Below are 14406 nucleotides of genomic sequence, written 5' to 3' on the forward strand. Positions count from 1 at the left end.
CCAACATATTTTAGGACCCAGGCTGAGCCACGCTCAGAAGCTTGTCCTGTTATGTCCTTTGCCTGCTGCGGCAGCACGTGCAAGCGTGTGTGCACGTGAGTGAGTCCGAAGCTCACTGAGTAGGACAAAGCCTTCCCCATGGAGGTCTAGTGCGCTGAGTCCCAAGACTGAATCCATTCTGTCTCAGTGCTGCCCCACCCCAGGCCCCTTCTCTCCCTGTTGTCCAGTTCAGCGAATGGCATAACCCACCAGCAGCTACACAGTAAAGCCAGCCTGACACTCACCCCTGCCCCACCACCCTGGGACGGGTCCCTTGGTTCTAACTCTGCTACTTCTCTCTCATGCCCTCAGCTACCAAGTTCCCTTCTGCCCTACTGTACTAGCCAGTTATCTAGTCTCCATTCCATCTACCTGCCTGAAGGGGTGTCTGACTATAGGTGGTCACTTGCTATTGGCAAATCTAAGCATGTCGGTTTGGTATCAGAGGCCCTTCCAGCGTGGCCAGCACACTTTCCCCAATCCACAGCCCACGTCCTTCACCCTCTCGTTTCCACGCGCCTTTTATTCCAACCAGTGCTGACTCACTCTATTCCTGCTGTACTTCCTGCCTGCATATCCTTCCCCCATCTCTATTTACCTTTTGGAATTCTTTAACATCCCTTCATGGCAAAGAATGTCTCCTAAGAGAAGACATCCATGGTTTCTCCCATGAGAATTATTCCCTGATGGATTTGGAAATTGTTTTTGTTCCTACCATTACACACATAGTTAGCATTGACATTGCCCAGATCAGGAGCTAAAGCTCAACTCTACAACTTTCTAGCTACCTGGCTTTGGGAATAACTTGTCCCTTTAGCTTCTGTATCATCATCTGCAAGGTGGGTGGGGAGACAGGAGCACTGATGGCATGGGTGGAAAACCTAATGCCTTTAAGGCTATCACAGCACCTGGGTTGTAGTTAGCGCTCAGCAAACAGCAGCTCTGATGTCCTGGTGTTTCCACTTCCCTGGTCCCCACCAACCCTTCCCCTAGTGACTCCATAAGCTCCTGGAAGGCAGCCACTACCTTGTGCAATCTCTGTATCTCCTGAAGAACCTAGTCACTATCACATTGACTTTAGATAATTAGAGAAGCACGATTTGTTCCATTGTCAGTCAAAGACAAGAGGTGACATGTGATGACATTTTGCCAAATGCTTCTTGGGGCAGGGACCAAAACCTACGTGTCAACCCATCCATGGTCGCCACAGATCTCGATGGCCTTGACGTGCTCTCCAGCTGAGATGTACATCTCCACGGCGGCTTTGGGCTCCTTGATATTCCTGGCCCAGTCAGCCTGTTTGGTGATTAGCATCTTTGTTTCTTTGGGGTCTCCAGATCCAAGGAAATCCTGAGGAAGCACAACAAACAAAATCGCTCTGGATCAGGACTTCCCGTGCCAGCATTACATCAGGCTCTTCTAGCAGCAAGGGCGGGCTCCATGTGGCTGAAGCAGGCAACCAGGAGGCAGGTGGGGCCGTCCCTGAGAGGCTGAGTAGGGGGTGTCCCAGGTCTCGGGAAGAGCCATCTTGGGCTGCCCTGCAGGTATTCTGGGGGATCCTGGGACAGCGTCAAGAACCCTGGCCCCCAGTGCTTCATTTGTTCTGCAGCTAAACAATACTTTCTGGACTGTTTGGGGCACTGCACATGAAGTCTTCACGGTGAGGGGTTCACGGTCAGTCTCTCTCTCTCTCACATAGAGTCTGGCAGATACATGACTATTCCTAAACAGCAACGAGAAAACCTGGTGCACAACTCCAAATATCGAGACCTATCATCTGTATTCAGATCATATGGGTGACACCACAGGCTTCAGAGTGGGGCTGAGCATGGGTTCCCCTAAACGTACATAAATAAAATGACATACAGACTTTGCAGGCCCTCCGTGCCCTCCCTGAATCACCAGCACACTAGGAATGCCATTCACAGCTGTTTCCTGAAACATTCTGTGCCCTGAACTAGGGAATCATCACACTGTCTTTGCCCTAGATACTTGCCTGAAACAGATAACAAGCAAACCTCTCTCTGGGTAATTGCTTCTCACCTGAATGGTAAGGGATCCTGTCCTGAGGTCAGGTCTGCAGGGGTGAGGGCCTGATCTGATAATCAGGGAGGGCAGGAGGCCATGGGGGGATTGAGGCGGGGAAGAGGCTCAGGAGAGGACCTGAGAAGGAAGAGAGGGCTGGGGTCCTGGAGGCTCAGGGGTCAGGCCCAGAGCCTGTACTCCTTCGGCCACAGCAGGGGCCCTCTGAAGCGGTATGCCCAGCTTCTCTGGGTTGGTCCTAGAAAGTGTAAGAAACCACCTCAGATCATCACCTCTCTTCAGGGTAGTTACCCAAAATGCACACATGGGAGTTTGCCAGAGTTGAGGCAGCTTTTCAGGTGGAGCTTTTCAAAAAGAAAAACTGGGAGCACTTACAGCCAAGGCCTACATTACTGGTAAGAAGGGCTTTGTCTCAGGAATAATGTACCCTGCAGAGTGCTTTGTGTCAGCCTTACCTAGAATTCAAAAAAGCACTCCTTTCCCCATGATTAATGCTCACATGTCAGGAAAGTACAGTCAACTTATGCTAAAAACCCACCTGAACAATTAGCTTGCTTTTTTCCCTCATTTGCTTTCAGGGTAATTGTGTAGCTCCTGAGATCATGTTATTAGGTCAGCCTAATATATGATGTTTTAAGAAGGGGAGGAAAGGGCATTGTATACCCTGATGCTGGGGACCCAATAGAAGACAGGCCCCCTGGCTGGCCTTTGGTTCTCCTGGAGCTGACAAAGAGAATGAGCTTGGAAAGCAGCCACTGACCACGCCTAGTTTGGGCCTTTACAGACACACCTCTCCTCTTGGCAGCTGCTACGACACAGATTCTCTATGCCAACACGAAGCTGGAAACCCTGCCTACCTGGCTGGTGAAATCAGGGTGGCAGTTGGGGGAAACAAGCATCTTAGGAGACTAGAAATGTCCTCCAAAGGGACTTCAGTGAGTGCTGAGGGGACTAGGGGTGACCATGGCAAGAAGAGTGAAGTTGAGAGGGAACCATAAGCCTGGGTCGTCCCCTGAAAGAGACCATCCAGGCACAGAGCTCAGAGCCTGCAGAAGCCTCCTCCAGCCCAGCTGGCCCCTCAGGGAGGTGTGACTTCATTGAAGCTGGGTCTAAAAGCTTCCTTCAAGGCTCAGCAAAGTGGGAATTCAATGGCTTTTTGCTTCCCTGAATCTAACGTACACGTTATCTGGGGCAATGGCAAAGACTTGGCCCTGAAGTGGACAGAAAGAGGCTGTGCTGAGTGATGAATGAGACTAAACAGTGTTCTCATGCTTGGTGATTTTGATAAGAACATACTACATAAGAGTTAAGAGCATTATAATTCCCTTTATCACCATATAAACATGTCACTTATCCGGAAAGCATACAATTTATTTGTACGTGGGAATGTAATTTAAAAATTTTCTGAAAACCAGATTGAATCTTGGGAAGCAATTTTCAAGTAAACAAAAACATGCCATGTTAATCAGCACTGGATCTCCCCCACCCTCCACATAATGTGTATGTACACATTTCTCAAACTCAGACTACTGGGTGGGGGCAGGGGGGATTGAAATGGAACCAACCTACTTGGAATAGTGATCGAAAACTAAAACCAAAAACAAGTCCCAGAGTATTTACCTTCATAGAGAGACGGAGCAGATGGAGTGTGTAAATGGGCTGCAGTTCCAGTGAGAGGCTGTGGGCACACAAAGCCCACCAGAGTAAAAGGAGGGGCCTCAGAGCAGGGGCAAAAGTGGGGCCAGCCAAGGAGATCTGAAGATCCACTCTGTGGTCACGTGTGGCACCTCTCATCTTCCTAATCTTTCTACAACTTCGCATTTGTAATATGCTTTCCTATACATTATTCTGTGCAAATCTCAAAACTAAACTGAGCTGTGGCTATTACCATCTGAGGAGGAAAGGGAACTTGAAAAACTGAAGAGCCTTTCTCCAGCTCACCCCACAGGAGGAACCCACACACACACCAGCTCTGGGGCATCAAGGCTAGGCATTTTCTTATTTAACGTGGGTCTTGGTCTGTTCCCCAGGCTGTAGTGCAGTGGTGTGATGTTGGCTCACTTGCAACCTCTACTTCTGGGGCTCAAGCAATCCTCCCACCTCAGCCTCCCTCTCAGTAGCTGGGAATATAGGAACCAACTAAGTTTTTGCATTTTTGGTAGAGAATTTTTTGCATTTTTGGAACAGAGATCAAAAACTAAAACCAAAAACAAGTCCCAGAGTATTTACCTTCATAGAGAGATGGAGCAGATGGAGCGTGTAAATGGGCTACAGTTCTAGTGAGAGGCTGTGGGGACATGAAGCCCACCAGAGTATAAAGAGGGGCCTTAGAGCAGGGGCAGAAGTGGGGTGAGCCACTTCTGAGCACCAGCAGATGTTCCCCAGGCTGGTCTCAACCTCCTGAGCTCAAGCAATCTACCCACTTCATCCTCCCAAAGTGCTAGGATTACAGGCTTGAGCCCCCAAGCCTGGCCTGGCCAGGCATTTTCTGCTGCACCACAACTGCCTCCATGAGGAAGCTTCAGGGGTCCCAAAGTCTAAATTCTACCCCCAGGGTTTTGATCACTTAAGGGTTCATCCTGAGTTAAAGTTTTGTTATCCCCAGAAGCAGAGATTCACTGCCTCAGGTGATCTCAGCATGAATGTATTATGAAATTTTCTAGGTGTCTGTGGTGGGGTCTGGGAGAGTGCAGAGAAGGTGACAGAGAAATAGCAGAGGGTGCCTGAACTCCCTGGGTCTCAGGTATGGAGTGAAGAAATCACCAAGGTGAAAAAGACAGGCTGGTGCCCAGGAGCTCGTCCAGCTGCTGATGAGCAATAAGTCCCGGGCAACATCACCTTCAGCACCAGGATCAAACAGATAGTGGAAGAGCACAGCTGTCTTCAGGAATAGAAAAGCAGACAAAAGTGAGGAGGACTTTCCATCCTGAACTTGTGAGCTGGAGAATTACCATTAGTAGCCACTGATTGGTTGTGGCTGATGAGTCACTTCATCACATACTGAGAGCCACTTCTGACACTCCCAGAAAAGGCAGGTTAACAAAGCCCCTCTGTGGAAGGAAGAAAATCATTGCTCAATGCACCCAAGCCTCTTTGAACCTTGCTTAGACTGAACTGCAAATGTCTTGACTGGTCTGGGCTCCTTAGTGCAACTCGTTCCCACGGAAGCCATCAGGAGCCTGGTCTGGGATGTTCCTCTCCCACACCTGCCTTCAAAGGCCCAGCTCTGCTGGGGACTAGGATTCATGGGGACTATCCCAATGCAGAAGGGAATCTCTGCCATCACCCACTGCAACCACGTGGTAGCCACTCTGCAGCTGCCAGGTGTGAGGCATGCAGGGCTAACACGGGAGGGCGGAGGATCTGCCTGACTTTCCAGAAGCCCACTGCGAAGCCCTGGACAATTAGCAGGCACTTAGGGAACACTGGCTGGCGTGCACCACATCGTCCCGTATGATTGGCAGGACCGGCTCCCACCTGAAGACACCGATTCTTAGTGGCTCCTGACAAGGACTGAGAGGATTTGTGGGAGACTGCCCTGAAGCCCCGAGCCCTCGACTCAATGAAGGGATCGTGCTGGTGCAGACCCGCAGCCATCCATCTCTGTTGCTGACCAAGGTCTGAACTGCAATACTCTGCCCCTTCGGTGTCAGCCTTAAAGGTCAGTTTTAGGTGAGTTTCAACCAGTGGCTGTAGAGGGGTCCTTTGTTTACCCGTTTCCCGACATCCTTTCTGAGGCCATTGCGAGTTTTCTTCTGCACTACTCTTGGGGGAAGCAACTCGGACACTGCAGGTGGGAACACCAGTGGGCTCCAAGCCAGAGCTCGGGCCCGGGATGGGGCGGGTTACCTTGGCATACTCAAACATGCGGAGGTCGGTGTACATTTCAAGCGCGAGGCTCTCGTGCCCACTCCTCTTGTACAGTTTGGCGGCCTCATGGAACTTCCCCTGGTAGGAAAACACATCTGCCAGAAACAGGTCATTGTTGGTCTCTCCCCGCTTCTTCCTCTCCTGGAAAAATGAGAAGCACAGGAAATGGCCTCTGCAGCCGTGGGCAGGAAGCAGCCTTTACAAAGGTTAGATGTGGCTATTTCCAGTGAGCCCCCTGGGCCTTCCTACTGGAACCTGGGCTTGCTCCTGGCTGTTGCGTCTCTCCCTAGGTTTCCGCTGGGAATGCCTGACAACAAAAGCAGGTTTTTACCAGACAAGCAAAGATCAGAAAAAGATGCAAACCTTTGTTTGTTTAATGGAAATTCCTCAGGGTTGCTTTCCTGTGTATTCCAAGGCTACGACAGAATAGTCTGGATAGTGTGTGCTGCTGACTCTTCCGAGACCCCTGAGGATCTCCCAAATCCACAGGCCTGGTGTGGCTGAGTTGTGGCTCATGAGGATGACAGAGCAGGACAATGTTTAGGGTTTCGCCCAAGAGGGAGGCCAATAAACTAGGATGACAAGTCTTACTGTGTCCCTACTTCTAAAGAGAAGGTAAGAAATCCCACATGCTGACATCCACTAGGTTCTGGGTATATACCTTATACACACATGGCCCCTTTCTTCCTCTCAGTGACCCTCAGGATAGGTCTCACTACCCAAGTATTAGACTTAGAACGCTGAGACGCAAGAGGAAGAAAAGGTCGGGGTCAGACAGAGCCGGCATTAGGACACAGTTCTGTCTGACTCCAGATATTCCTTGTATCACACAATACTGTCTTCTGAAGCAACTGATGTCCCCAACCACACACACACACACACAGACACACACCCCTTAGCAGAGCTGAGGATAAAAGAGGAGTATCCTGCACACTTCTTCCTTCTGTGTCAGGGAACATACAGCTTGAGTATTTGGAAACAGGCATTAGCACCCAAGGCCTGAGCCCCACCAGTTTCTTTTTGCTTGTTTTCTAGCAAGAGTAGCATATTGGAGGACGATGAGACGTTGAATCAAGCTCTTAGACAAGCGGGTGAAAGTTTTAACAGCTGGAGGCAACATGCTTCCACACTGACAGAAATCATCTTTCTAAAAACCTGCACACAGCTCAGGCTCATCAGACAGACTAGCTCCTAGTAGTTGGAAATGAATTAAAATCTTGCAGTGAGATAAAATATTTTGGAGGGATGTGATGACTGATGCCTGTGATCCCTACACTTTGGGAGGCTGTGGCAAGAGGATCGCCTGAGCCCAGGAGTTCAAAACCAGCATGGTCAGTATAGCAAGACTATCCCTTCAAAAAAAACCAAACCACACCAAACCAAACAAAAAAAGTTTTACTAGGCATGAAAATGAGTCTAGGATGTCACCATGATGAATAAAAACGATCCATCGTACTCGCCAGGTACATGTCACCATGGGCAGGTTCTTTCCCCCTGTCAGCAGGACAGGGACATCTCCCTATCCAAAAGGCACCTCCTGAGGATCCACAGTTCTCTGCAATTATGCTGAGCACCCAGATGTGCGCAACTAAGGCCGCAGGCAGTCAACATGGAGCTCACTTGAAGGCACTTCACTTTTTTTTTTTAAGAGACAATCTTAGGAGTTTAACCTACTTCCCAGCTCATAGCACATGAGGAGCAGCAGACATTTTGACCTTGGTAAGTAACTAGTAATAGTTAGACCTCACAGCAACCAGTTGCTTTTGTAGAGAGAAAAATTATCCTCCTTGGTTTCAGGTGAAGACCCCTGGATCCCGGCCAGTTGATTTACAAGTGAGAGTCAGCAGCACTGGGCATTTCGGGCAATGGCTCCGAACAAGCCCATTACCACGCAGGTAGGTAAACCCCAAAACATACAGATGCCCCTCTTGACTCACGGGTGGGGAGGGTACGTGGCTGACAGAACATGAGCTTAGAAAACAGCGAGGGACTGAATTCCACCGAGCTTTTGGCTATGGACCCGTGGGAACGTGGCATAGCGTCGCTGAGCCTTAGCTTCCTCCTGCATGCAACAGGGAGAGCAGCAAGACCTGCCTCATCCAGTTAACCTGAGGATCTACAACAGCACTCGCATGGGTCACGCGTGGGGCACACAGCAGACTCAACACAGAGCACCTTATGAGGCTCAGCAGGCTGTGAGCTCCTGCAGGCGTCTCTCCCCTCAGCTCTGTGCCCACTGAGCTCGGCGCACGGGTTGGCCCATGACAGGTGTTTATTATGCACAACTGAGTGAGAGGGACAAGACATTTGCTGATTTCCTCACTGTTTCCAACCAGGAATTCAAATGTATCTCACATTCCCGTACCCTCCAATAAATCTGTTCAGGAGAAAAAAATGTGTGCACCTTTTTACACACAGCCAGACAGCATTAAGATACACAGAAATTACAGTGTCCAAGGGCCGGGCGTGGTAGCTCAAGTCTGTAATGCTAACACTCTGGGAGGCTAAGGTGGGCTAATGGCTTGAGCTGAGGAATTTGAAACCTGCCTGGGCAACATGGCAAGACCCTGACTGTGCAAAAAGTACAAACAATTAATAAGGCGGATGGCACATGCATGTGATCCCAGCTACTTGGGAGGCTGAGGTGGGAGGATCATTTGAGTCTGGGAGGTTTAGGCTGCAGTAAGCCATGATCGTGCTGCTGTACTCCAGCCTGGGGAACAAAGTGAGACCCTGTTTCAAAAAATTTTAAAAAAGCATAGTGTCTCCCACCACCCAGCAAATGGTGAACCTACAACCAGCTTCCTTACCCACTGCAGGCCTATTGGGTTGGGATGACAAGGCCAGTATTCTCAGCCAGGAACAGCAAGGCTGGAGGTTGCTCCAGAGCTCTGGGGCGCTCAGTTCAGACCGTGGCCCTCACTCTCCAGGTCCATTTCTGGGGGTGGAGCTCACCTCATGTGCATTTGGGAAACTCCTGCAACACTAGCAGATTACTGGAGTCTGGGAGGATGTCACTAGCTATCTGCCACCATGAGGATGCAAACCAGTTCCGGAGAACCTACTGAATCCTCATGGCAGCCTGCGAGCTAGGTCCCATCCCGTCCCTTTTCACAGACAAGAAACCCAAGCCTCAAGAGATCCGGAACTCGTGTGCCTCACCCAGCTGCCACGCGACAGCTCACACCGCCCACTGCTGTCTCCCCTGTGTGGCCACTCTGTCCCCGCAGCAAGGCTATGGCCCAGATGCCGGTGAGATCTGCTCCATCTTCTCAGGGCTCTTGCCTGCTAGAAGAGCTCCCCCTAAAACATGAACCCCGAGTATGCCTTCTTTGGAAAGAAGAATGATTCATCTTTTACCTCAATGCTGCTGATGAGTTCTAAGTATCGGAGGTCTTGTACTCTGATGAAGGCCTGTGGAGAAGCAATCAAGAATCAAATCAGCTGCCTTCTTGGCTTCAAAACTGGGTGACTGGCTGGGCCTGGGAAGTCAGCGCTATCTAGTTAGTGAGCCAGTAAGGAGAGGAGACAGCAAGCAAGGATTAAGCATCATGGCAGGGGTTATACCACCCAGTGAGGCGCAGCTTTATCCCTGGGACGGGACCATGCAAAGAACAGCAAAGACAACCCAGTTGCATCCGTCATTTTGGGATCAGGTAAAACAAAACCGTGATGCCACAGTCTGGGGCGGTGCCTCTTCGGGAGACTCTTGACCCAAAGAAGAACAAGCTGGTCTGACTCTCTGGGTTTGGGGTGCAGGCAGCATCAGAGCAGGAGCGGGTGAGATGCACAGATTGATGAGACTGCCTGCACATCTTGGCGACATGGGTAGAATGCAGGGGACAGCTATGCCTACCCAGTGGTGCCACAGACACAGGAGACCCAGAGCCCCTGGTACTGCAGAGGGAGCAGAGGAGGGGAAAGCTCACAGGACATAAAGGCAGATTCCGGAAGAAGGTGGAGGGGAAGGGAATGAATCCCAACAAGTCCATGGAAGGCAAACCCTACGTAAAGGCAAAATCCTCTAATTGCAGCCCTTGCCTTGAACTCACAGTAAAGCCAGAGACTTTAACTCATGGACTTCTAGAAGTTTCTGAGGAACAGGCAGACTGCTGTTAGCTAAGCTAGTTTTGCGGCTTTCAGATTCTGCCCAGTGTTTGGAGGAGCACGAGCCACCAGGTCAGGCCGTTTTCAGGTGGCTTTGCTGTCACCATTTCTCCCAGCTGTGCTTCTTTGCACTGCCCCATTCAAAACGGGCTGACCTGTGCCTGGAGGAGGCAGTGGCTCCGGAGCCCTTTGAGTCAAATGTGCAGAGCAGCCCTCAGCTGCACGGCATCCTCCCTCCTCTGGCTATCTCGTGGGTCGCCGGAATGCGACTTCATCTTTTCATCCTGCAGGCCCGGCCTCCTGACGGAGGCTAAGGACCAGGGAGAAACATGTCTTGGCCCCTGCCGCCCTCCACAATTCAAAGGCCCACATTCTAACAGGGGAGGCTGGCCAATTCCACAGATCATGACACCTCCTCCAGCTAAGAGCTCTCTGAGGATGAAGCAGATGCCTGGAGAACACGGATGAACCATCTGAGCAGGGGCAGGGGCGGGAGGCAGCGTCAAGTGAGGCGTCAGAGTCGGAACCTGGCTAACAAGTGTTTGTGAAGAGGAATCCATAGAAAAGGGCAATGTTGGCATCACATGGGCCAAAGGACAGAGGGCTAAGACTGCCTGTGTCCCAAGCTGCAGGTTTTACACACCACCCTCTAGCTCTGGGTTTCCTTAAAGCACTTTGAGAGGGTAACCCGCAAAGCCCAGCACAGTGGCCAAGAGGGAAAGGAGCGTTCGCGGTCTCAGTCCTTGCTCTGAGCCTACTTCTTCCCTGCCTCTGGGCTCCAGCCACCTTCTTTGTGGAAAGGGGCCTGCTAATGACACCCTCTCAAGGGTCTTTCCAGCTATAGCTCAGCTGTGCTGGGGTCTAGAATTTGCCCACTAAGAAATCTGTTTCTGAATGCTTTCAACACTGACACATCCTGCAGGGTCAGGGTGCTTCGTCAAAATCACAAGGCCCCCGAATGGGCTCAGCAGAAGGAAGCCTGGGAACAGGGAGGCACCTGAAGCTCTGCTCAGGGCCTGGCGGGAGCTCAGCAGCTCTTCTCTGCCATCTAGTGGGGATGGCAGTCCATCACTGGCAACCACCCTGTGCAAGCTGGTGAGCCTGAATGCCCGACACAGAGGAAAGAAAGACGGGAAATTCAGGATTTAGATGAAATAGCAACTTCTAGCCTATCTTCAATATCATGCAGATTTTTCAAAACAACATGTTGTACACAACGGATATATACCATATATATATAATAAATCTGGCCAGGTGTGGTGGGTTATACCTGTAATCCCAGCACTTTGGGAAGCTGAGGCAAAAGGACTGCTTGAGCCCAGGAGTTCCAGAAGCCTAGGCAACATAGTGAGTCCCCGTCTCAATATTTAAAGAAACATATATATATGTGTGTGTGTGTGTGTGTGTGTGTGTGTGTGTGTGTGTGTGTGAGAGAGAGAGAGAGAGAGAGAGAGAGAGAGAGAATCAATAAACACTTATATAAAACCTTGTGGCTTTATTACAATCCTTTCTGTTCTAGGGATTTGTCTTCTTCCTACTCCCTGCTGGCACTTCTGGGTGGGGCAGGAGAGAGAAGCTCCCTCCATGGAGATGCCTCCTCCCTCCTCTCAAATCTTACAGCCTCCTCCATCTCCACTTGACTACACTGAGGACATCTGAAAATATAATCTAGATCGTTGTTACACAACGATCACTTCCCTTGTTTAGTAATGGCTAGCATCTGTACAACCATCCCTGCTTTAAATTCCCCTTTACAACGTCTCAGTGAAGCCTCAGGACTGCCGCAGGCGTTCTCACCACCCCCATTTCACAACTGGGAGGACTGGGGCTCCAAGGGAAGCAGCTGGCCTGAGGTCCCAGAGCCCCTCATGTGGCATAGCTGGTTCTCAGTCAGGCTTCTGAGTCCTGGTCTGCTCCAGTCTCCACTCTCTTCATGCCTACAAGTCCTGACCTAACCCGAAGCAGGCATCACATCCCTCTTTGCCGCTCCTTCAGTATCAGCCCAGTAGTATGAACAAAATGAGCAGCTCACTGATTGACTGTGGGGAGATAAAGAGGGAAGGGGTAGGGGAGAGGGAGGTGGAAGCCATTCCCTCCTCCGTCTCAGGTTCTAGATGGAAACACAGCTCAGGAACACACCTGGGCTTTTCCTCATGTGCAGAAAGGGGTCAGATGTTTTCAGCCATCTCTCTAGTTTTCATAGACTAGGCCAGGAAAGGACACAATGAATCAAGTCCATGAATCCCGCCATGAAGCTACGTGGGAAGTGCGCACATTGCTGTCAGAATCGGAGACCTTGACCATCTCTCCCACCTTAGCTGGTGGATGCTAAGGAAAGCAGCATTGTGTAATACATGACCAGTGATTACACCAATAATAAAAGTCACCATTTACGGAGTGTCTCTGATGTGCCAGGGTACTAGCCAGGTGCTTCCCATAGATAACAGCTAATAAGAGTGACAGCCAGAATCTATGAGATGCTGCTTCTGAGTCAGGCTTTACAGGCATCTTCCCACTCAATCCCCACAGCTTTGTGAGGATGGAGCCTATCACCTCCCTACATCAACAGAGAAGCAGTCTTAGAAAAGGTGTCACCTGCCCAGGCCCACAGTGAGGAGTTGGCTGAGCCGAGATCCAAGCCCAGGTCAGCCTCACTCCAGAGGCTGCTGCAGTCTATGGCCTCTCCATACCACCTGGATCCCCGTCTGCCTTCTTAAGGGACCCCTCAAGGACCAGACTCCAGCTCCTGCTGACTAGATGCTTACCTTCTTTGCTGTTTCAAAATCTAAACCTTCTAGTGCTTCCATGGCCAGCTCGCGCCAATCAGTGTCTGTCACACCCAAGCAAGCAATCTGGTAGGCTTCCTTGAACATTTTCCTATCCAGGTACTGGTACATGGGAGCAGACTGCAGGATTTCATCAAGGGAAAAAAAGAAGACTGTTTTCAGAGCCATGGAAAGAGCCAGATTCATACAGATCCCTCCTGTCTCTATATGTGTGTGACAATTACCCATGCAATTACCCATGCCTGCGGAGCAGCCCTGCAGCTGTCAATCAGCACCCTGCCCAGCCTGTCCAGCCCACCCTCTGTGCTCTGTCCTGTACCTCTCTCACGGCAGGGCCACTGTGCACCACAGCACAAGCTCTCTGCCCACCTTCTCCTCCTTCCCACCTGTGGGCCTGCCTATCACAGGATGTCAGCCTCACCCCCTCCCCACTCTCCCTCTGGAAAATACATATTTGACTTTCAAGGCCCTATGGAAATGTCACCTCTTCTGGAGAGTCCTCCTGGGCCCCTCAAGCCCCTACCCAGGGGGAGCAGTCTCAGCTTCCTCTGCCCTTTGTCCAGATCTCAGGTTTTGCTGCAGTTACAGGCCTGTGCCCACAGCCAGGCCCTGCACAGCCCATGAGCAGTGGTGGCTTGTACCGGCCTCCCTCAGCAGGCCCCCAGTCTATGTTTGCTGACGGAATGAATCATTTCCTGGGAGGAAGGCACTGTGATAGCCTCTTCTTCTAGGGACTGACTCCAAGAAAGGTAAGTGGTTTGCTCTGAGTTACTCTGGAAGCCTCCGGAAACAAGTCTCCTACTCCCTGTACTGGGACCAACGTCCTCCTAGGAGATAGGGTTGCCTTGCTGTGAATGTCGTGAACAGTTCCTAACAAGTTCTCTTTCTTGGGTTTATAAAGGTCTGGGCTGTCCCCACAGCCCTGTGTAGTAGGTATTATTTCTCCCTGACTACAGCCCAGGAGACCGAGACTCAGACAGGACAACTGACCTGTCCCGTGACACAGCTGGCAAATGGAAAACCTCAGGCTGGAGCCAGAGGTGACTGGACTCTAGGTTCTGTGCCCTTTCCTGCCACGTGTGTGTGTGTGTGTGTGTGTGTGTGTGTGTGTACATGCAACTGGTGGAGGGTCTTGACTACAAGTCATCAGATTCTTGGTGTTTCCAACAAAGAATTGAACAAAATATAAAAACAAAACAACAAAAGCACAGATTTATTGAAACAAAAGTACACTCCATAGACTGGGAGTGGGCTTGAGCAAGTGGCTCAAGAGCACCAGTGGCAAAATCTTCTAGGGTTTAAGTACCCTCCAGAGGTTTCCCACTGGTTACTTGGTTACACCCTGTGTAAACGAAGAAATGGTCCACAACCACTCTGATTGGTTGCAGGAGGGTACCAATTAGAGGTACTTTTTATTTTGTATCTGCTACGCAGTGCGAAGGGAGTAGCCTGGGATCCTTTTGTTACTTGAGTGTGGACAGGTGAGGTTTTCCTTTTGATTCAGCTCTAGAAAGTCAGCGTGATTCAGCCTTAGGTTCCCTTTCTGCAGATCCTATTCTCC

General features: G+C 50.6%; 1 protein-coding gene across 10 annotated transcripts in view; it reads right to left on the reverse strand.

The window, feature by feature from the left end:
* The window catches only part of LOC101046714 (intraflagellar transport protein 122 homolog), an 85336-nt gene that overhangs the window by 25835 nt on the left and 45095 nt on the right, over window positions 1–14406 (reverse strand). For all 10 annotated transcript variants that reach the window (XR_012518750.1, XM_074404148.1, XM_003926155.4 and 7 more), the window contains 4 exons: window positions 12825–12965; window positions 9313–9366; window positions 5932–6093; window positions 1223–1389 (listed from right to left, as the gene is read on the reverse strand). Coding sequence is in view for 9 of the 10 variants with exons in the window: in XM_074404148.1 (XP_074260249.1) it covers window positions 1223–1389; window positions 5932–6093; window positions 9313–9366; window positions 12825–12965 (524 nt within the window). In the remaining variant the exon portion in view is untranslated. The remainder of the gene's footprint in view (window positions 1–1222; window positions 1390–5931; window positions 6094–9312; window positions 9367–12824; window positions 12966–14406) is intronic.

Source organism: Saimiri boliviensis, chromosome 8 (assembly GCF_048565385.1).
Source record: "Saimiri boliviensis isolate mSaiBol1 chromosome 8, mSaiBol1.pri, whole genome shotgun sequence".
Taxonomy (NCBI): Eukaryota; Metazoa; Chordata; class Mammalia; order Primates; family Cebidae; genus Saimiri; species Saimiri boliviensis.